Below are 24,828 nucleotides of genomic sequence, written 5' to 3' on the forward strand. Positions count from 1 at the left end.
TAAATAATAACGACTCAATGTATGTTTAATAACGCAAAGTAGATTAGATTAAACCTGGTTTGTATCGAACCTCGTGTTTTTAAGATTTCATAAGAAGAATCATAATAAAATGCGTTTACTTATACTTCAACTTCTTACTTATGCTGACCAATAAAAGAAAGTCTCTTTGTCGAAGTGCAATATAACGTAGAATTTCGTACGCATTTACACTCTTTACAGATTCTAAAATATTTTTCCAAATTGTAGAAAACAACTCGTAAAGCAAATGTTTCTTACGTATAAATAATATATAAATCTATGAATAATTCATAAAACAGAGCTTCTCATCATACGCTCAAATCCTTCGTTTCTACAAAATCTAAAAGTCATTCATATATGCATTCTATAAATTGTACAGTAAGAAAATGTCATACGTAAATCCCACGAAAAACAAAATGCCAACGAAACAGGAAATATTCCTAGTGACGTAAAATGATGCTTGCACGAACAATTTCAATTTTTCTCAAACAATCTTACTTTTTTCACATCGAAATTTCGAAGTGAAGAAATATGGAAATTTCGCAAAAACTTTCCATTCCCAGAAGTATCGCGAACCGTGAAAAATGTCCCCGGGACCCAAGATCGAAGTGCACGCGCGCCACTCGTGATGGACGCGCGTGCACGCGTCTAGTAGCGCGGCTCGTTCTTCTTTTCGGCGGATAGCAGGTTAAAAATAGAGACGGGCCATCCTAGAAAAAGTAAACGGGGCCGCGGGGCTCGATCTTCGTGCAGCTGACTATGAAATTCACGAAGGATCGCTGCCCGAAGACAAAGGCGAACCAAACGTTCTCCGCATGGAATTGACTACGAGTGGGGATTAGAAAAATGCGTGCCGGCCGAGGACAGAAGCCAATGGTGTTAAAAAAGAAGGGTGAACGGTCCTTTGACTGACAGAGAAGAGAACGCAAGAGTAGCAAAGAAGATCGTGAAAGATAGCTGCAGAAAGAACGAAGAAGAAGAATTTAATCCATCTTTTGGGCTATTTTAGATACAATCGTGTTTGTCTATTAAAAGATTTGTTAAGCATTTCTGAGTTTTCTGAATCACATTCGATATTTTGTCGTGACTAGTTTACGTTTAATTACAGTTTTATTTTTTGTTATTTATAATGGATCATATATTTCTATTAATTTATATATTTTGATACAAAATATTAGCCTATATCATATATTAAAAAGAAGACCATTTTCAAATCGAGCTGGAACGTACAGCTAGAAAAAGGGAAATAAAATTTAAATTTGAGGAAGCTATGAAAGAAACATCAGAAAATTTGATTTAGTGGATCTTGTCCTCGTAATAATTTCTTTAGAGAGAAATTATGACATTAATCGTGGCAGTAAATGATACGCGTGTAGCTTCGTATATCAGCAACAACGATATATTTTCAAATATCTTATCATAATCTTTCTTCTCGAAATATTAATCCTTTTAATCTGAAACCAAATCATTAAAATTGCAACATGAAAATCCGACAACCAGAGAACAGAGATAAAAGAGAAAAATCCAACATAGGTAGAGAACAAGACGAAAGTACGTAAATATAGTTGGCAGAAGAGGACTGAAGAGAGCGATAGAGACGAGCAAAAATTAAAAGGGAAGAAGACGACGTGGAAACGGAAGACAAAGGAAAAGAGGAGAAAAAGAGAAAGGTGAAATGAGAGGCAGGTATATGTATAGAGGAAGAGCCCGCGGGGTAAATACGCCCCTGAGACACGCAGAAACGAAAAACGCCGATGCCGGTGTTTAAGAAGCGAGAACGATCGCTTCCGCGAAAGGCTACGCCATCTGCCTTGCCTGGAAATTTGCGGATTTCGCGTGTATCGACGATTATTACAGGACATCCTCTGGTTCGGTTCCTCCACCCTCGAAAATTGATCGAGATGGAACCTACAGCGTTTAACCTGCCGGCAAACAGGACCTCCTGGCGTGTTTTCGTGCTTAGCCGACCGATTAAATTGCAGAGAATCCAGATAGAATAAGTACTGTTGCTTGCAGTTGACAGATCTCTCGTGCCACAGCTGCGCGTTTCGAAACCGCGTTTTAACGTCTCCTTCGTCTTTTTCTCGTATCTCCTTCCCGAAGGATTTCACGCTTGACCAAGAGTTACTTAAAAAGTTTTCGATCGAGACGTCGTTTCGTCTCGTTTCGTTCGCCTCCCTTCGGCTCTGTTACGTGCCAAGATTGTAATCGGTTGTGTAAAACGGTTGCATTTTCTATTATGTAAAATCGTTAGGTGAAAGTGAGGCGATCGAAAAGTTTTTTTCAAATTATCGTCGAGTCGCTCAGTTGAATATCTATCGATTGGTTTCTGTTGAGTCAGTCGTGGAGATTGGGATATCGGTGGAAGTTTTTACATCGATGTTAGTGGTTAGACTGTTCTATGTTAATGAGTTTCTCTGGGTAGTCAATATTATTCTTTGTTCGTTCTGGATTATTGAAAACATAAGAGCTTGTGCTATTCGTGTTAACTGTTTCACTAGGTCGTAAAAATCGTAGAAAATAGCTTTAGCGCGTAGATTCAGATTTTTAATCGAAAATATATGCTGCTTAAGGTGATGAATATTGTCGAACAGAAATGAAACGTAAAAGGAAATTGAGGAGTAAATCTATTTTCTTATAACAAGTAATCCATTTTTCTCGTGATACACAATCGGTATTTTTGCATCTCTACAGTGTGACACTAGGAGTTATCAATTTCAACTCTTATCGAATTTAGTATTTCATAACTTGAATACCATTTCGAACATTTCATTTTGTATTTAATTTGTTAATGTTCCGATTTGTTACCCTAAGACGATCATAGACAGAGCGCAACAGTTTTCCCACGCAACGATTCACGTGCAGCGATTGCAGTAGTTACAGACAATGCGTAAGACACGAAGTAGTATAAGACAAGAGGCGTTATTTCTGGCCAGTCTGGAAGACAAATAATTCGCTCGCCAGTGCGTGGCGATAATCAGCCATCAAGAAAGTCGTGAGTAGCTGCAAACGAAAAAAGAACTGGCATGCGCTCGACGCGCAGTATATTTATATTACATAACGTTACTTCGTACCATCTCGATCAACGGCAACGCGTCTTCGATGCATTCGATTCCAGCATGATTATCTTTATTAGCACCGTTTACAATTTTCAAAAAGTTTTCTCTTCTTCCATTTCGACTCTTTGCATTCTTGTTTCTTAATAATATATCAATGTTGCAACAAAAATACAAGGAAACTGGCAAAAACGCAAGGAGATTAGATTACAATTATCAGTTTCTATCTACTTAAAAATGATTTGAGAATTCGAATTTCAGTATGCTGTCATACTTAATTTTATATAGCTAAAACGTGAGAATACTATAAAAAAAAAATTGATTCTATTCGTTGGACTTTATTCCATTTCTACTTAAGATGCGAAGTATCTTACGTATTAGGATAATTTATAATTGGAAAATTGTATAATTCGCGAAACTACTCGACGTAAATTATACCAAGAGGGCAACGAAGAATTGGTTGCAAAAATAAGAGACACGACGATAGAGTGGAAACACTTTTGATAAACATCGAAAGTCTTTAAGAAAGAATCAAAATATCACGACAGATCATTTTTCAACGAAATGAAAATATGGTTAGGTTGAAATAGATTCGAAGGCTATAACAGAGCGATTGCACGTGGAACGAAGAGACATGCAAAGAATGCAGAAGAACGTCCTTTCTCCTCGATGCTGTAATTTTCGGGAAAAATTATTTTGAGCGAGAAGCTCGACTACACGTGCGTGTAGGAAACTTCGCAGAAGGTGACCCTGACACGTGCTTGCAGAATAATAATACTGTAACGCGATGATACCGAGCCGCATGTAAAGATACGATGCACGCTAATAAATAATCATATTTTTCGTAATCGAGGTCGGTCTCGTTAAATTAAATAATTATGAGCTCTTCAAACCCAAGAACAGTGATTCTTGTTTTCGGTAATTGGAACGTTTTCTATGCATAATATTGCACAGCCGTGTAAAAAATAAGAAACAAATATAAACTTAGATAAAAATATAATTTACCGGTATCTTTAAAAATAACACTTATAAAACTAGAAAATTTTCCATTGAATAATTCCTATCTTCCTTTCCCTCTAAAACAGAACAAACAAACGCAACTCGTTCTAAAAATTAATTTGCATTAAATCTGTGTTAAGCAAAAATCATAAACCTATGTTATATCACAGGAAAGTTTAACGATCTGAATAAAAAGTTGATTTAATCGCGGTAAGACCTCGAATTAAACTTTTCATCGTACCAAAAACTATGGAACACCGTTTCGAAACACGACTTAACATCATCTTATCGTGCCCCACGCTCGATCTCGAAATCTTTTAATCCCTAATCTCGCTCCAGATCCACGTCACTCGATGTAAGATACAAACACACCGAAAGATCACATCTGCCACGAGACCGACCGATAGAAGTTCGAGTTTCTGTCGATTTCTCAAAACACGGGGACCCTGAGAGCATCGACGCGGAGTTGACGGAAAATACGAGGTTCCTGATTTGACCTTCGATTGGCCGCGCGTGCTCGAAGGGTCTAGAAGGTGAGGAAATCCCGCAACAGTCCGCTCGAATTCTCGGAGAGGGGAAAATGGAAAGGTTCGGTTACGAAGACGCAGCAGCCTCCAAGGTCTTGCCCACCCATCGCCGCTGGCCTGACCCTTTTCCTCCCTTTTCAGCTGAATGGATCGAGCGGACGAAGAAACGAATAACAGAAAGAAAGATACAGCCCTACCACAACTCACGATGGCTTCTTACGATCGATCGACCGCATTGCTGGATATCGGCAATATTATCGCCGGAATTTTTATCCTGGACTCATCTGCCAGAACGTTTTGATTCGCACATGGACCAGTTTTAGAGTTAAATAATTAGAGTTAAAGGAAATACGTATTATACGTGTGAAGCTTTCGTTAATTTCTTGCTACGCTGTTTTTCTTTAGCGGTGCATTAACAGAATCGAGGTACATATTATTTTTTACGATTATTCGCTTTTTGATGAATAATGATAATAATAATCGATGGATGTAAGAACGGCTATAGAAAGTATAATATTTGCACATATCGTTATTATCAAAAGACAGGGATGTGATAAGAAGACTACAACATTGACGAATCAGCTAATTAATGCATTCGCTGCTATTAACATGTGGCTAAAACTCTTCCTCATATCTTTTATCAAACAGATCTTCATTTTAAATAATAATATTTATTTTAATACACATATTCAATGAAATATGGAAACGCATAAATTTAAAACGACGAGTAGGATTCACATAATAATAAGGAAGATGATAGAAAATACGTGCAACGTACGGGTTAATTGTTAAACCTTAATAACGTTGAGATCGTCGCACAATTATTGAAAAAGAAGTATTGCCATCCTTTCTGTAAAATCTTTAAAAGAAGAGTATACTCTTCAAATAAAAAGTTATTTTTTAAGAATAAATTTGAAAACAGAAGATAAATAATCTGGAATTAAAAAGAGATGCATAGCTTGCAACCGTCGAGTAGAACGATGCAAATGAATAGATTAGATTACGAATTAATCCGGCGCAATTCTCAAATTTGGATACATTGAATATGTTCGCAATTTTTATTCACATTAATTGCCTCGTTATCGTTCGTTTTATTTTCGGTGATATAATTCCCGATATAAATATTATCCGAGATAGCATTAAATGGCAACACGAGACGGATAATAATGTCATTGCAATAGATTTTACAATGTTAAACTTTGTTAGATTAATTAATTAGTTTAATTATTCTTAAAGAGTTTGTGGAAGATACGAACGGTTCTTTAATATATTTTATTGCGATTTTTATAGCACCATAACAGTTTTATTACCAATTTTATGGTTATTGCTAATTATATTGTTCCTTGATATATATATATATATATATACAAGAAAAAATAACATAACGAAAGAAGAGTATACAACAGTATGCACATATAAAGCAGACAAATAATAATAACCATAATAATTTTATTCCTCTTTCTACAGATAGACACTTTTCTAGGTACATTCTTTTCGTCCTCTTTAATGCAATGTCGGATTCGAAATTCTACTTCGTCGCTACCTCGCGCTGTATTTCAGGCAATAAATAAGATCCTAAACATGCCAGGCTAATAAACTTCACACATTAACAAAATTAAAAATAAACGAATCCCAAGAAAGAAACAAAAAACACGCAAGAATAAATGGGGGAACATTGAATCGCGCCTAACAAATTATATTAACGAATATCGCGTGCATTCTGTGGATTTTTGCGCTTATGAATTTCCTATAATCATCTACAAATAGTCAGTCTATCGATAACCTTGTAGTTAATGAGACATTAAACTGCAATTAAAAAGGAGAAAAAGAAGAAATGTTGCTAGTGCGATATCACTAGCAAAAACACGGCAATTTCAAAATTCTACACTGCATCATCGTAAACGTCGAAACAAACAGCCACCCAGGTAGAACCGATCTAAGAACAAGGTCCCGAAGCTTTTTCTCTCTCCGTCTTATACACGTGTTTGTGCGTCGATGACATAACTCTTCCGAAAGCCAAAATAAAGAGGCGCTTTCCGCGGGCACACGTGCGGCCACGGATAGAAAGAGTCTCCGCTTGGTCTCGTGGGAAATCTACAAATCTCTGGCGAGTCTCTCGATCGAGAGAGAAAGAGAGAGAGAGAGAGAGAGAGAGAGAGATAGCTCGATGGAATACGCTAAAAAACGAAGGAAACACGTTCTTCTGCGCGAGAATTCGTGATCGAACCGGAGGGAGAGAAGAAGTTCGACGGATGGTAGGTAGGAGCGTGGTAGGATCGGTCAGTCCTTGACACATTTCGTTCGGTGGCGCCAAATTGGTCGTCGTCGACTGGGCGGCAGCCTGTGGCTGATCGGTCGCAACTAAACGGAGGGAACGGTACAAAAGGAACGGATACGAAGGGACGAAAAAGGGAACAGAGTCATTTCAATCACGATAAGGAAAAATTTATTATAAACGAAAATAGTGAGAGTGAAGTTAATATATTTTCGATCGGGTATGCCACCGGTGGTGCACGATTAAAGCTTTTTCTATTATTCGAACATTATTTACGCCAACTTACGAATATTGTATCGAGATCGACGAATAAACGAATGTCTAAAGAACTATGTGAAAAATATTACATAATGCAGCAGAGATAGCTTTTTAACCACTTCAAACAATTACCAACCGTGTCTCGCGTAACATTTGTAAATGGATATTTAATTTTTTCTATAGAGAATATGAATAATGAATATCGATGTCGGGCAATGAATGTACAGAGACCATACTTAACGAATATTGGTACATGAATATTCGTAAAAATTGGCGAATATTCGTTAACGAATGTGTTTACCGGAATTCAGCGAATAAATATACTTTTTCAATTTACTGTTTAAAAAAACACGTTTAAAAACACGAGTATCTATCCAAAAGGCAGATTCTAAACTTACGACCATTGAATCGTTGACAGGAAATTTGTAGAGAAATCGTTATTATCCATCGTTAATCACTATCTTTTTAATTAAATAGAAGTTTTATCATTTCTTTTTTTTTTTTTTTTCATTCCAAAAGCTCTACGAAAATTTTTCGTTTTCATTCAATGAGGTACGTGTTAACACAGGATCAACATTAATATTCCGTGGAAGTTGCGATGAGCGAGGAGCAGCAGAAAAGGAAAGTGGTGGAATGACGAGTAAGAGGGAAAGGAAAATCAATGTCAGGCAACATGCGTTGCAAGGTGAAATCAAAGGAGCCCGGCCGAGCAACCCTCCTCTTTCTCCTTGAAAAGAGAGGAAGCCTGGTCGATCCCGGTGTCGCCGTAGTCGTTGCAAGGGATGCCAACCCTCCTGTGTAGCCTGGTCGGAGACCAAGAGAAAACCATAACCCGCACAACGGTCCACTTTCGAGACCTCGCTGAATCGGAATATAACTATCGAGCTCTCCCTCCTGGCCCGACCACTTCCGTGGTGACATGATTTCTCGCGTTCCCGCCTCGTGTTTTGACTCTTCACTCTCGGTTTCATGGGCGACGCTTAAAGACGACCTGCCCGCCGTTACCACGGCTTGAATTATTTACGGCGATCGAGAGTTTCGATATGGAACACGAGATCACAGCGTTTCCGTCGAACTATCTTCTGAATACGATTCTACTGCATCGGCAAAGAAAATTAGAAAAACAAATTATAGTCTGGTCAAGAAATAATTAGTTCGTAAAGCGTTCATTTCGAATTCTACTGTCGAAAAGTTTCAATGATTCTGCAGATCATTTCATAGAAGTATAAAGAGTAGTAAGAATTATATAACGAATACGAAGATAACGTTAGTTCGGAGAAAGGTAGCTTTGCGGATTTTAGGCAAGAATCGTACAATGAACCAGATATGTATCGTTTGATAATGCATATACACGAAAAGATTGTTATCGTGACGTCTTAAGAGTCGTGTATACCGATGTGTAATGGATAAGTACCGAAAAGACTTTCTTTATTATTACAAGAATTAACGCGATAACTAAATTTTAGGAGCTATATCAATAGAATAATAGAGAATTATTATTTCAAGTATGTTTGATAAAACTGTCATGGATCTCGCACAATGTGTTTTCGTCTTGATTTTAATCGATTTAAAACGATAGGGACTTCTTTTAACGTTTTGTAGTTTAATGAAGAAACACATGAAATATGGTGAATGAAAAATATTTGAAATAATTTTAACTAATTAGACTGACATATATTGACAAAAAATATAATATTCGATTATTCATATAATCATGTAAGTGAAAGGAGGTGAAAAGAGATTGATCTTATAGTACCATGCTGTACTTTAAGAGCAAAAACTTCCAGATCGATTAATGAGAAGTAAGTATGATCTTATCTTTACGAAAATAAAAATAATATTATCAACTATTTACAGCAACATGGATTAGAAACAATTAATACTGCACGTGTATTCACGATTAAAATCAACCCTAAATTATTCGAATTCAGTGAGCGATAATTCATTAAACGCGTCAGCACAATGTCAATCATTTCATCACGTAATAACATAGATAAGTGACTTCTGTGGAAAACAAGATTGTGCTTCACCAAAATGTTTTATGAACCATTTATGTTTAAATTATGTTATCCATCAGAAGGAAAAATTAACTCCTTAGGATCCACCACCGTGATTACGTATTTCGCGCAGAAATTTAAAAATCCATTTCGGTAAAATTATGCAGCTATGTTTAATCTCTTATCATAAGTATAAAAATAGAGGGGTTTCTCAAAAAATAGCCTCCGATATTATAAATATTTGTATAATAAAGCAGCGTAGTAAGAAACGAAGCTTCGTTTTGACAAAATTCTTAAGAATTTATCGAGCTCTTAACGATGCAACTGCCTACCATGCATATATTATATACAGACAATTGTAATTAAATCACTATAATAAAAATAAACAAACAAAAAATTATTTTAGTCAAGGACACTTACGCGCTTCCACCAATTACAAAATAACAAATTTGAAATCCGAAATATTCGCACTTACAATATCAAAGTGTTATAAAATACCTTCTACAGATCGTATTCAATTAAAAAACAAAAATATCAAAAATTCCGCTCGCTAATATATCTAAACTTATCGATAACGCACCAAAACTACGCACAAAACAAATGATAATTTGCTCGACATCCCCTCCACAGCAACATCCAGAGGTAACCTTGCACTATGGCAGAACTTCGAAAATTCATTAGCCTCTTCTTTACTGCAATCCAAAGTATTCCCCGTCCAAATGGGACAAACAAAACTAAAAAGAGAGGAGGAAGAAAGAAAAAAATATGAGTTGCGGTGCGAGGCACGAACTCGTCAAAGGCTAGCCTCTCTCCCGCGGAGCACACATCGCGGCGCATATATACGTGCACGCGCCGCGTACGCTCGGCCCTTGCCGCGTAGTTGTGCACACAAACGGCCGGGGAGCACGCAAACCTTGCGCGTTCACGAACTTTTGGCGGCACGTGCACTCACACAGAGCAAGCCGGGCGGCTGCACACACACGCGATCGCCTCTGTCCGTGCACGCACGCATTCGTTTATTGATTGGTGCGTACCGCGGTAGGCTCGACTCTACGAATTTCGGCGCCCCGCTACGCGTCCCTCTATACTCTCGCGAGTGCATTCAAACTGGACGCTACCCAAATTCTAGGACAAGTTTCACAGTTTTCCAGAATACAGAAAACATTGGCATTTTAGTACTTTATTGGCGAAATTGTTTATTGTATTGGAATTTTCTTGGTAAAGTTATTCGTCCAAATTTGTCTGTGAAGCTGAAGTGTCGAGTACCTAACCTATTAAGTGCGAACATCGCGATGACGTAACATTTTAATTGCAATTCTCTTTTTAATTGATTTAGTACGTTATCCGAAATTTTATCCTTCGTCTTGTCCGATATCTTAGCTACGAAAGGAAAATGCAAGGATTCGCTTCATTTTTGTGACTATTTCATCCACGTAGATTCTACACGAAATTGTAAGAAATTGATGTATTTATAACGTTCCGACTAGACTCTCTCTTGTCTGATCCGTAGTGGGATAAGTTATTAGTTAATGGAATAACGTACATTTTTGTGCAGAGTCGTAGGAATATTCTTTGTCAAAATTTGTTGTCGATTGAGAGTTCATGGGTAATATGCTTTTTGTGATTGATATTTGTAAAAATTTCTCGAGACTCTCGTCTAAGTAATAAATTTTTGTTAACAATTGAATGGTAACTTGTTAGAAGATGTGAATCACGTTTATGGAATTTAATAACAAATTGATAATAATTTGAATGTATAGTTTCAGTTGAGTTGCAGATGGTATTTGAAAAATTAGATATATTTTGCAAATTTGTTGCATACGCAATAATTCTATACATCTTGTTATGTATGTAGTTAACTTGAAGGAAACGTATATAATCATGGATAGTTCCTGAATCTCTGACTTGATGCAAATAACCATTAATATAAATAACAGGGATAGCAAATCAAATTATATTCCAACAAGGACCTAGCAAAAGTTCGTCTTGGTAATGCCTAGTTATTTTACGAATCAGATACTCACTGAAATTTTTGCGGAACGAGTCAAAATTACAGGTTCACTCTGCTTCCTGGAGAGCATGGATTCGAAGACCGATAGCACGATCTTACACATAATTCAATCTATTTCCTTACGGAATAATTCCCTTCCAGAACAAACGAATGAAACCCATTCGAGTTAAATGCGTCCTTAAACCAAAGCTTGCTAAAAATATGCAATGGAAAATTGACTCGTTCCGCAACCGAAATCGTCCGCGTACAACAGGAGAAGCCATCCAGACATCAAAATTAATCATCGGCCGCTGTAAAGATGAAGAAGAAGAAAACGGCAACTTAGTGACACTGTAAACACGGCAAACGATAAAAGTAAAAATAGAAAGAAGCCTACGATGAGAAAAAGAGGCAGGATAAACCCGGCGACGAGCACAAATCATAATAACAACGTTGATATATCGTCCGGGAATCGAGAACGAAATCGCGTTGGTTTTTGATTATCGAACTCGGCGCGAATTACATACTATGTAATTAATGAGTTGGTTTGGATCCCTCGCGGAACGAGAACCGATAACACGGCATTCTGTTACAGATAATTTTCGAGCTGCTCGTGTATCTCTCCCTCTCCTTCCCGCCCAGTCTACGATCCTAGCGGCCGGTCGCATGAAATACGTCGAATTCGACCGACATTGCGGAATCGCGAGTGCTGCAGTAAATTTGCACCCACGCCTGGCTGTCGCCCAATTCCACCAGGTCTACCCCCACCACGCGGCCCAAAAATATACGAGCGTGGCGCGCGTGAGTAGCCGCCGCTATCTAGCGGCCATCGGTCGAAGTTCACGCAATGCCGCACGCATGTAATTGCGCGGAAGCGCAACGTACGGTTTTTCCAACGCACGATGCGATCGAGGCGAGGGCAGACACGAACTACTTGTGTTTTATTGTTTTCAGGTTTATATTGTGTGGTTTGATGTACGACTGTTGACTGAATTATATTTGGTAGGTTTCGTTGGACCGTTGCTAAAATTTGTAGGGTAAGTTGGAATATTTAAGGAGTAGGAGGTAGTTTATGGAAATATTAGGATTTTGGCTGGAAAGATGAGAAATAATTTCTTACTTTGGAAGTTGGAAATTTGCATAAGAGAGGGAACTTTGAAAATATCAACTGGGATTATACAAAGGAAGAAAATAATATAGGGCCAGTACTGAAAATAACGATTCAATTGTAGTTATCGTTTAACATTTGCGTGGATGTTCAGGTTCCTGGAAACTTTTAATCCCTGCATTATTCAACCATTTCCGATCATATCGGAAACAAATTCGAATTTTCAAAAATTAAAGAGCAAAGATTTTCTAACTCGCCAAAGTAATATTAATTATACCAACGATAAAATCAATTAACACCAACACTCATAAATTGAAATTACTAAGAAATTTCGTTGAAAATCTTTCTAAGCTCTATTAAAATCTTGTCTAAATTTCATCGGCGGTGCGACTGATATCACTGCGCGTTCATCTGCACGTAGGTTGATATCGTGGGTCAGGAACGAAGAAGAACGTGTAAAAGAGATAGATACAGGAAGGGAAATGACATTGAGGGAGGGCAGCAAAGCAGTACAGGAGGAATGGATGGGAATAAGGGTTGAGGATATTCCAGCGAAGATAGGGTTACTCATTGTGCGTAGGAGGGTAGCGTCAGGCTAGTGCGGCAGTCCGTTGTTTTATTTCTACTTGTCAGACCGAGAAGCATAGTAATAAAGCTTGCAAAAGGGTCGGGACATACCGTCCTCGTTTTATCATAGCCGTCTTAGCTGGCGAATGACAAAAATTAAAGCTGTACCTTGTAGAATCGTGGATTTACTGGAGTAAACGTTTTCTTATGTGAAGACGAATATCGAGGCTCGGATTTATGTAAGTCCCGATAGTATTTCCAAGGTTACGAACGTAACAAAATTTTTTGCAAATTTGATATTTATATTAAGTTAATTATGTATTTTACTTATATTGGTATCTATATCGCAATAATATAAATTAATGCTTGTAGAGGTCAGGGTGAGTATTTATCGAAATACAGTGTGATTTTAGGATATTTGAGATATGCTTCAACAAAAAATAATTACTACTCGACTTTGAAAATGAGAAATATATATAATTCATGTACTCTTTAGTTACATGTAGATCGAGTACCTTCAATTCATATATTCCGTTTGTTTCATTGATGTATGTGAAACTAAAAATGATTTTCCGGGTTAATACATAATGCGTATAAGTACAAAGAAGTCTTCTAAGTAGCGAACTGACCAATTATATATTACATCGATACTTCAATCTTGAACGCTTTTCTGTTATTCAATATTCCTTCAACTAATAAATGATATCTATCTAATCAGCGTTTCAATAACACCGATATAATACTAATTACACTCTTCATACTATCAACTCGAGAAAACCACATTCTAATCAATACTGTTACGATCATACGCATAAATCATCATCGACTTCTTTTTACCTTCGTTTCATCTACAATCACACGTCTAAAAATCTCAGCCTCGATCTAAATACCAATAATTCAACGTTCCCCTGAGATATGCACATTAGTAGTACAGTCATCCAATTGGACAAAGGGAACGCGTAAATTTGCGTGTCGTTTTTGTCAGATATACCTCGTTTATCAGACTAGTTCGTGCGACAGGCCCTCTGATGGCGTTATCATGAAATATTTCGTGACCCGAATTTCGGAATTGCACGACACCCGCTTACCACCCTATCAGCAACGTCTAATGGTGAATTGTGCGAGCGTGTTGCGTGAGTGGCGGTGCGTGCGTCCATACAATACGTGCACCACGATTACACGCACGAATAAAAAGAAAAACGGAAGGAGAAGGAATAAAAAAAGAGAAAGAAAAAAGCAGAGACGCTCGGTGATTTGCAACGTGGTTGCTCTCAATGGTTGCTTAAAAATGGCCAACTGAAAGATTACGTGTTATCACTGACCAATCGGGTGATAACCAGCACCATTAAACTGATCTTAAAGTATGATAGCTAGTACGTGCAATCACTGCAATCTGCGCGATCCTGATAGTACACGTGTCTTGTTTGCAGCTCGATTGTTGATTCACTTGGCTCGAGTTCGTTCGGTTTTGGTATTGGTCCAGATATAGGTTCTTACTTTCGATCGATATAGTATGTTATTTTCGTTTACTCATTTATTCTTCATCATTTTTAAGATGTTGATGATTTTGAAGAAAAAGATTTGATAAAGGAAATTATTTGATGTTTCGAGGGAGGAATTGTCGAAGAGCGTTTAGAAAGTGCTGCAGAATCTTAAGTTTTTTATTTTGGCTTTGTTTCGATACGTTCCGAGTATCGATCGAAGAAGATGTTATCAGAATATAAGATGTTTGTCTGCAACAGTTCTAGATTATGGCATAGTTTTTTTTTTTTTTTTTTTTTTTGTTTTATGCATTCAACGAGTAAATGAATTGAACTTTGTACGTTCTCGTAACAAAAATTTAATTCAATGGAAGATTCATCCATTGAATAATAACGATACAACGCGTCTACTAACTATCATGCGTGAATGTTCGTGTAATAGTCGCGTTTTTATCATTTTCGATCGTTTCTAGAAAAATAGATAGCGATTTTGTGCAACTACGAGCCAATTCAATTATTTCCAGCTAAGGATACACTCTAATTCGAGTTACTACGATTCTCCTCCACGTTCTGTCGATCAATACAAGTTCTGGGAATATCTGTCATGTCGGATTTCAGTCGTACTTCTGACAAAATCAACGTTCACATTTCAATTCAATTTGACAGGCGATACATTCAAGAATAGACAAGGATTAGAAGAAAGAAAGAGAGAAGAAAAGCATAAATATAGAATAATATAAATACAAATACAGAATAGATCGTAAATATCAATTAATTCCTGAATTAATTTTTCAATTGTAAATGTCCATTACAGTTGAAAAAAATGTATAATCAAAGAGCGAATTTCTTTGTGATATTAAGAACACAGAAAATCGAATTAAAGCGGAAAGTTTCACGAACCTGCAAAAGATTCAACAGTTTCAGGAAGTTATGAAACGTGGGTCAAACAAATCTACTCTCGTCTAACGATAATTTGCAGCACGGGAACCGAGAGTCAACCAAACTTCTCTAACAGTTTCTAAAACACACCAGGGCCGCTTTGGCCATGACACACATAGGAACCAGCCTTTCGCATCCTCTCTTAAAAAAAACATCCAACGGTCTATACCCATAATTCATTCAAAGCCTCTTACGTTCTATCTTCCACGCATTTTCCCTCGTATCTTTGCAAAAAATACAGAATTACTTCACGGAGATACGATTATCAAGTGTATTTTAATTTTGCTACTTCTGATTCGTGACATTCGGTTTGAATCAATCACGTGATCTACGCGCAACTAAGTTGGCAATTCCATTTTACTCTTCGTTGAACAAGTAGGCTAGAAACTTCGCTCAACGGCTTGACGTTGTGTAATTATGTAGTTCGTAGTTGCATTAGAAGCTACTTTCGTAACCTAAATAGTTTCGATTTTACGTTATGAATGATAATGATAATAAGTTTTATATTATTGCGATAAACAGATTTCTGATAAATTCAGAACAGATTCGGATAAATAACTATATATATATATATATATATATATATATATATATATATATTCGAAATAATTCTCTAATTACTCCCTAATCGTGCCTTTAAAATACTGGGAAAAATTTGCCGAATTAAACGTTTACGAGAAAACGTAACTGCACTTTCATATGATAACATTTTGTTATGCCTCAAAGAGAGAAAAGAAATTCAGGAATTATAAACGATATAAATCCAGACTAATCTGAAGAAAGTAATATATAAGTTGTATTTTACTGAGCACTTAATTCACACCAATACGAAATTACAGATATTCTTCATAGATAAAGTTATTGAAATAACCAGTGCTTAATTAATTCAATATAATGCAATATACTATGAACTACTCTTCGCTATTTCTCGACTACGGATCATGAATAATAATATATGATATGAATATCAAATCACAGAGGGTTGCATAAAATTTCATCTAACAATAGAATATCGTTAGCTCAACCAATCCTTAAGATACCATGGGTCAAGGAATGATTTCGCGGTGTTGCTGCATTGTGCAATGATTCTCAGCGGTTGGAGGTTAAACCCGGATTCGAGGCTCGCGCGTTGCGAGAACCGAGAAGGACTAATCGTTTCTAAGAACCCGTGGCCTAAATCAGTTGACGTTAGGTGTTCTAAAACCCGATACGAGCATATTTACGCATGATACGTCAAACACCATGAACTTAAAGAAACAACAAGCGCAAATGAACGCTAACGACTCGTAAAATATGATTTAGAAACTTATATTTTCTTTAACCTCTTTACCTCTAGTCACACTTATGGTACCTAATAATGACTTGGATACGAGAAACACGAGTTAGATTCGTGGTACAGTTATATTTTTATTTTAAATTCTAGAAAGTGTGTATAATGAGCAACGTAATATGATGAACTTTGATATTTTTTTCATGACATAATACACATAATTCGAACATATTCAAATTGAGAATATGATTTTTTATCATATTTCAAGATTTTGTAATCTACCGAAAAAATATATTTCATCCTAATCTGAATATTAGAATTTTGAATTAAAATCCACATTTGATCTCACGAGCCTTTATACGATATAAAATCACTGTCAACGTTATACATTTAATTATTATATTTTGCAATATCTTCATAGATATTTAACAGACGAGAATGTAAAAATTCAATGAATAGGTAAATGTTCAACCACATAACATCAATTTTCCTCATTTATAAAATCACCAAATACAAATTACCTATAATACACCTTTTCTTTGCCGCGCTGCTGAATCGATAAATAATAATCGTTAAACTTGTTTCATCAACAGAAAATGAAAATAAAAATTCTAAATGGGCAATATTAGTAAATATAAATATTCAAATAGTACCCCAGGTGCGGACGGATTGTGTTCCCTAAATTCTTCCTTCTGGAAATCCCCTTTAAAGCAGAATATTTAATTTCGTCGAACCTCCTCCGCACGATAATTACGAAAATTATTTAAATTACTAAACGGGAACCGTACATAAAACCAGATACACCGACAAAGGACAGTTTCGCGAAGTGATTGCTATGATTGGAGGAGCACGAAAGCGGCGTGCAGACGTCGCGTCGCTTCCGCATACGGAATTAATAGTCGGAAACGACGAATTAATGTTTCAAAAAGGCGCATGGTGTTCGTGTACTGGGAAATTTCTGGCGTGGTTGCGCGCGTGCACATCTAGATGAAAGTTTTACGAGGCACGTGCACGAAATTGCAGTCAACTGGAGGTAGAATAAGTAGAATGGAACAGCGCGAAGAAGACAGACGAAGTAGATGCGGTCGCGGTGCATCGATTCGAACAGACGCGGCAACGGTTTCTGTCCTGTTCATCTATAATTCAGCGCCGCGACGCGCACTGTCCTTTTGAACACGGAACTTTCCTGTTGTAGCGAAAGAAATATGATGATGATTCGAATGACGAAAGAGGTCCCGGCGTGAAGAGATATTTTTTTATATTTGCTTCTGGGTAAAGTTTGCGATTATGTCAAAATACGAGTAGAAAGATTATTTACAGATGTGCAGATTGTGCAATAATTTAAAGAGTAATACTATTTCGTAAGAAATGATTTTTTTACTTCTCGCATTTATAACAGTTTCTCGAAATTTTAACGCTTTTAATTTCAAAATACGTGAAGAATATTTAAGGAAGAAAAGATACATTTGGGAAATATGTAACAAAACTAAGGACGTTGTAAGCGAATTAACTGCTCAACCTTTCAACGATATTCGATTGGTGGATAAATAAGTGTGGCTGACACCCAAACTTACTAATGGTTCTAATGGCTCTTTCAATTCTCGGCAAAAGATCGATATGACATCAAAATTAGATGGTCCATGGCCTGGAAAGAAGGACGCGCGAAAGAAGGACGCCGAGAGTATAATAGAATGGCGGAGAACGACGAGAGAAAGTCAACACGTTCTTAGAAGAAAGAACCAAGCAATGACGTAATTATAGTCACGCATGTTTTAGAAAACCCTGAAATTATCGATCAAGCATCGAATCTTGCAACAAAAAAAAAAAAAAAAAAGAAAGAAAGAAAGAAAAGGCTATATAACTTCATAAGAAAACACCGTATTCAAACCGTATTTTACGCTCCATCGTAGAAATCTCGTACAATCTTGAAACGCAACGAATCGTACGTATGAAGGATGAGGATAAAGAAAGAGAGAAAGTGCCAAGAACCTCTAACAAAAAGCTAACATCTAACGACGAAGTTAAAGCTAGCATAACTGTACATTTAATAGAATGTCTCAACAATCCCATAACCGTTTCGTTTCCCCACGGTTCCGCTCATTCCGCTGGTTGGTGCTGCGACAATTCCACCAAACGTCTAATCGACGCTCTAACGTCTATTCGCGTTACGAAACGGCCAGAAAGCGGACGAAAAAGGCCTTTCTCTTTTCGCTCCTCGGCTCCTTCCTTGCTCTTTTCCTCTTCCGTAGACACAGCTGAACGAGCTCGATCCCTTTCTCCTCGTCTTCTTTTCTCGTGAGAGGAAAGCGCGGCTTGCTCGAGCACGGTTAATGTCAATAACCGTTGCATTAGTTGACGGTTCGCTTCTTTCTTTACCGTCGCGGCCTGTCCGCTCATCTAACAGCGATTAAAAATGGTTAAAGCGTGATCCGCGAAATCGAACGATCCTGGACCTCCAGCGTCGATCGTAGTGATCGTACGTACGTGTAGGGTTGCGAGCCACCCTACACGATCTACTAAACGACTCTACCCGTTTTACGTTGGCCGTGTCGTGTCGTGGCGTCATACGCCTGGTGATTTGCTCGCCGGAGCAAAAGATGTTCCCAGTGGCTGCACCGTCGCCTGCATCCTCTTTGTACACTTTGTTCACACCGTGAAGGCGAGGCAACCGGTCTCGTTCTAAGGTAGAATATGTTCCGTCAGCCGGGTGGGCGTCCATCGGCATACGTAAATCCTGCCTAACGACGGTTCTTGTCGTCACTGATGTTGTCGTTGCTCTCTTTTTGCGCGTTAGACCCCACCGTCCAGCGGAGGATCATCTCCGAGGTAAAAAATACCACTGACCAAGCGAGAAAGAGAGTGGAAGGGAGCGAGGGAGCGAAATTTTCGAGGACGATGATGTGGTATCGCTGTTGCGCCGAGGGCCGACGTCGATACGACATCGCGACAGCACCACACTGACGTCGCGGTGACATTTAAGAGCGACTCGACTGTCGAGTTTCTGAAAATAATTTTTCAGCCTTCCAAACAGCGACCGGGGGTTCACGCGAGAAGGTTCGATCGAGCAGAACCTTCGCAACTCTAAAGGCTCTTTCGTTCTTCTCGAGGCATTCGGGATGTTAAGGAGTCGGCTTTCGTTATGAATTTCTGGAAGATTTTGATCAATGAGTGTAAAGAATAAAGTGAGATTATTATTGATAAAAATGATACTTCTTTCGGTTTAGTTTACCTGCGTTTGAGGTATCGTTTGAAGAATCTTTCATTTATTTTTGCAATACTTAAGAACAGGTATTTCATATACGAAGAAGTTCTTTAGTACAATCTAATAAATTCATAAATCTGAGAATTTCGATTTCAAGGATGCTCCGAGACAGCATCTTTGTTTGTCTTATTACTCAAACCATCGTCCATATCGCCTCGTGAGAGACGAAGTATGGTATTGGAAGGGAGCGACGAGAGGCACGAGTTGCAACATCAAGAAAGCTCCACGTGCAACCGATGATGCAACGAATAACCGTGCATTTTGTAACATTAGATTTGAAAGGCCTTGCCTTCTGGCAACGCATTGGCCCAGATAGAAGGTTTCGCCTTCGTTAACCCTTAGCACACCAACGTGGAGTTGTAGAAATTCTAATACGTTACAGACACATACCACGACACGTGATATAAAACTTATAATATTCGAGCTGAAAATATTTAAATTAAAATTTGGATCCTATTTATTCTTTTTTTTTTTAATTATGTACATTTAATTACGTGTATCGTCGATTGGCTCGGGATATTTTACGTCTCTATACATTCCTGTTTATCTGAATGAGATCTTTGCTTTTGGAAGAAATATTCTTATACGAAACGGGTTCGCGTAATCGTTTACACAAGAGTGTTATTCGCGTTGGTTGTGAATCGAAAGCCACGTGGTACGTTTACGTAAAGTTTGGTAAACTTCTGTAGTCGACGATGCTCAAAACAATAACTCAAATTGCTACACACGATCCGCTGTTCAAAGTCTACACTGGCATATTCTTTCCGCGAGAATCTTTAATTTCAAGCATCGGATTATTAAATAATAATCGGCAGATTTACTTTTTTCTAGTTAATTATTATAACCATTTCTATTTTTATCTGCTTAAAATATCTATTCATCGATGTACTCCAGTATTTCATTTTCTGCTTCAGTATTGCACAAAATGTTCTGATTATATCAAGACTAAGGAATGAATAAGCTCAGACTTACCATCAGGAGTGGAGACAGTACCAGCCTTGTTAATTTTCGTATTCCACATAGCAGGAGTGGTGGGTGCAGGACTGAGATCAGGAGTCGGCGGATGAGCGGGCGGCAGGGGGACTATGGCGTGGCCAACTTGTCCCCCGTGTTGAATGTGGTCCGAATTTGAACCGTAATGACCACTATCGAACCCCCTTCCTCCGGAATAAACTTCGCCTGACAATCTTTCTGCCAATTTTTCTGCCCTTTCCCGATCGGTCATCGCCACTGGTTCTTGCTTTATTCGAAGATCTACGCACAATTTGTTAAAGTTTTATAAACACACATAAATTAAACAATAAAATAACGAACATGATCGGTTATAACAAAATAATTTTTCAATTCTCAATACCTAAAAACTTTCCTCGATCTAATTTATATTACATTATAATATCGTTATATTGTTTATTATATTATTATAATTATTTTGTAATATCATATTCGTGAAAGGAACCAAAATGTAGACAAAAATTGAAATAAAAATTTTGTAAGCGCATGGAAATACACATAGATAGGTGAATTATTTAAAAAATGGCCAACCTTCGGCTACGCTTTCCTTGAGATCGCAATTGCTACGTTCCTCGGACCTCGCTCGTTCCAATTCCTGTTCCAATTCTGTCGGTGTATGAGGTGCGGTGTGGGGATGTGCGGGCGTTTCTGAAGGGTAGATGAACGGCTGGTAGAAGTGGTTCTCCAGGAGAAGCGGATGTGGCGCTGATGCGGGCCGGAAGGCAGTGCCATCGCGCAACACGCTCGCCCTTCCCAAGGTATCGACGTCGCTGGGCGATCTAAAAATATCCCCAAAAAACGTTCGATATCGTGTGAAAGTATGCTTAACAATTTCACAAAGTTTAAGCGACGAATTATGTCAGACTTTGATCCCTCGATAATCATTTTCCATATCTTACAGACTTTAAAGAAGAATTTATCCAACTGGAAGAATAACCAAACTTCATTTTTGGAAGAATATAATTTTCCTTTCGCTATCTAATATTTTAACTGGATCGTTCCTTGATTATAAGCTTCTATAAAACGTTGACTGTCATGGGGGTCACCGGTGACCGGCACTCGATTTGGCTATAGCGCCGTGGGGGCCACCGGTGACCGGCGACGCAGCAAATATTAAAAGTATATAGCACGATTGTTTGAAAAAAGGACAATCGTAGTAATTGTCTACAACGCCGTGGGGGTCACCGGTGGCCCTCACCACGAAAAATGCTTCAAGCATGATTTTATAACTCATTTTACTCGCTGCAAATAATATTTCGACATAATGTGCATCGCATAATGTCCTTGGGCAAACCATGGAAAATTCGTTTGGCAGTCAACGTGATAATTATGAAATTGACAATCAATTTCAGTTTAGCTGATTCCAGTTCTTACGCATGATATGTGATATAGTTTATCGTTGACACAGAAATGAGAAGATACGTAGAAAAAGAGAATATAGGAGCTTTCATAACCAAAACAAGATTAACGATTCCAGTTGCGAGTTAATTTAATTAACGAGTCAAACGATACCATATATTTGTAGTAGCTCAACGAAATCTAACAAAATAGGCACTTTGGAAAAAGCTACATCGAAACATCCCAAACTACACTGCGTGTTACCTAACACCTAATCCAACAATTCTTTCATAACGTTCCTCATGTAAGTACATCCATACGTTCTTTGACATAATGACTGTCTATTACATTTCATCAAAGAGTAAGCCGTACGGCACGACGATTAATCGCAGATACAATGGAATGCGAGGCATGATTCTCGATATCTTAGTCGTTAGACGTGGTAGGAAGGTCGTGGCAATTCTGTTTGAAAATTTCATGCGCGTGAGTCCTTCGCGGTGCGGTAAAAGGGCTTACCTCATCAGCCTTTTCGGCGGACTTTCGTAATAGTGAGAGGTAGTGGAATAGAGGCTGGGCACGGTGTAAGCAGGGGCGGGCGAAGGTACCGGTGTGGGGGTCCTCTTCATGGTGTTTCTCACCATGGTTGCTTCACCCGCTTCGCTCATGTCGCTCACTTCGCCAACTCCTCCACCGACGCCACTGGCACCACCAGCTGCATTACCATTTCCACTGACGCTTCCGCTCACGTTCCCGCTTCCGTTGTCACCGCTACCGCTGCTACCACCGCCATTGCTACCACCTCCGCCATCCCCGGCATCCGTCGATGAGCTATTGTTCTCCGCAGCGTGCCTTTGCGCTACTGCCAATTTCTCGTGCTCGATGGACAGACCCTTTACCTGTAATTTCAACAAGATTCACGATTTAACGATTTTACGGTAGACAGATGCGATATAGCAAGATTGTAAAATCAGTCAGAGATTAGAGTTTACGATTTTCGACAAAAGCGTTAAACAAGGTCGGTAATTGATCTACCCACAGGTAGAATCGTACATGTGTTCTGCATATACGTGGCCGTTTATCCCAGTTTTCTGAACTCAATTTTCGTCATTGTTGAAAACTCAATTATAAGGTATAAACTCGAAGTTTCCAAGTTAGAAACAGGATATAACCGTCCTTCTTTGTAAAGACACCGTTTTCTTTTATGCGCTACAAAAAATGTAGATATCAATCGCTTTGAAATGTTCGACGAGCAATGATTAAACTACGGTAGAATATCATGATCGAACTAAAAGATAAAATTGTAGGATAATTCTACCAACTTACAAACCTTCCGATGAGAAAATCTTAACATCTCAAAATAATAGAAACGGAAAACAATTGTACATATTATTATGGAACAAAGATATTTTTATAAGAAATATCTCGAACGATGTTATAATCGACGATAATATATTGATATCACAATCTACCAAATTGCTCCAACGAAAATCGACATAGTGTAGCTTCGTGTTCTCGGTTCGAAAACAGGAACTCTTGGCCATTAATCGCGGCCAAAAATAAAAAGACGGTCCCCGAAAGTATGCAAGGTGCGCGTTCGCGTTTCAAACACATGACTGCTATTTAGGGCAGTTATTTCAAAAGAGATGAAATAAGTCGCATACTTGAAGGCATTCGGCTGCTTTGAGGAAAGAGCTGAGGGATTCCTGGGACACGTGGACCTCTCCACGGTACATGAATTCGAGAAGGGACGCCATATTGTGGGCACTCGTCCCGTCGAGAATAACGATCAGTCCCGCGGGAGAAGGAGGCATTCCTTCGAAGAGCTCTTGAAAGTGCTTGCTGCATGCTGCGAGGATTAACCTGTGTGCCTTGAACGTTACTCCTGAAACACACGCAACAATACAGATTCGTTAGACAACTTTCTTCATAATATTATACTCGAGATACGTAGCGTGCTTCGAAAATTCCTGTAAGCTATCTACTTCGAAGTTTAAGATTCCTTCCTTTTGGGAAAGTTCGTTCGTTTCAATAGCAATGTGATGATAATGGCTCTTTTGCATAAAATTGTTTGATTTGAACATTTTTACATAAAGAATTAGATTAGGAAAAAACTGTACAGTATGAGAAATGAAATATATTTTGTATCCGACGACTTTTCATGCTATCGTTACACGAGATCAGAAGATTACTCGTAACAAGATCTTGAAATTTTGAGATTTATTGAAATCTAAGATTCATTTATATTAGAAACTAATATAGTAACCACGTGGTAAATCAAAATGACAGAACTCTACAGGCAGTTTTGGATAATTCTCCATTAATAAACCCTAAACTTTCATAGCATACCTTCACCAATTTTTTAAACGCGCTATACAATTTCTAAATTTCAATAATTTAAGCCGCATAAAACCGTCGTATCTGGTAAGATAATACCGCGCGAGCAACAAAAGACGATCGCTTTGCATAGGACTGAATTAAGCGCGTTTTCCAAGAACCATTCGATTTTCGTTAACCGTGTGTTTCTATTCTGTGCTATTCTTTTCTTTCTTTTTCTCACGGTTTTCATTACAGAGCCGCAGGACCGCGGGAATTTTGGCGTGCAAAGGATGTGATGATTGTCAAACCCTTTTTTTCCTCTCGCTCTCTATTTCCCTTCGCGAGCGAGCATAAAGGAGCCGAGGAGGCAGCGCCAGCTTGACGCCGATGCCCTTTCTTGCAGCCCGTTGGTTATG

At 38.2% G+C, this 24,828-nt stretch overlaps 1 protein-coding gene and 1 long non-coding RNA gene across 7 annotated transcripts in view; both read right to left on the reverse strand.

Moving 5' to 3' along the window:
- The window catches only part of LOC122568332 (zinc finger protein chinmo), a 77,206-nt gene that overhangs the window by 14,973 nt on the left and 37,405 nt on the right, over window positions 1-24,828 (reverse strand). For all 5 annotated transcript variants that reach the window (XM_043727965.1, XM_043727966.1, XM_043727963.1 and 2 more), the window contains 4 exons: window positions 23,758-23,978; window positions 22,613-22,992; window positions 21,290-21,537; window positions 20,720-21,001 (listed from right to left, as the gene is read on the reverse strand). In XM_043727965.1, the coding sequence (XP_043583900.1) occupies window positions 20,720-21,001; window positions 21,290-21,537; window positions 22,613-22,992; window positions 23,758-23,978 (1,131 nt within the window). The remainder of the gene's footprint in view (window positions 1-20,719; window positions 21,002-21,289; window positions 21,538-22,612; window positions 22,993-23,757; window positions 23,979-24,828) is intronic.
- Window positions 6,916-11,664, reverse strand: LOC122568344. 2 transcript variants are annotated; one of them, XR_006317068.1, is made up of 4 exons: window positions 11,518-11,664; window positions 11,155-11,431; window positions 9,711-9,864; window positions 6,916-8,230 (listed from the first exon to the last, which is right to left on the reverse strand). It is a non-coding gene; the product is annotated as an uncharacterized LOC122568344 (long non-coding RNA). The 2 variants fall into 2 exon arrangements; XR_006317067.1 differs by lacking the exon at window positions 6,916-8,230 and having other exon boundaries at window positions 9,370-9,864.

The sequence above is a fragment of the Bombus pyrosoma genome, linkage group LG6 (genome assembly GCF_014825855.1).
Source record: "Bombus pyrosoma isolate SC7728 linkage group LG6, ASM1482585v1, whole genome shotgun sequence".
In the NCBI taxonomy this organism is placed as follows: Eukaryota; Metazoa; Arthropoda; class Insecta; order Hymenoptera; family Apidae; genus Bombus; species Bombus pyrosoma.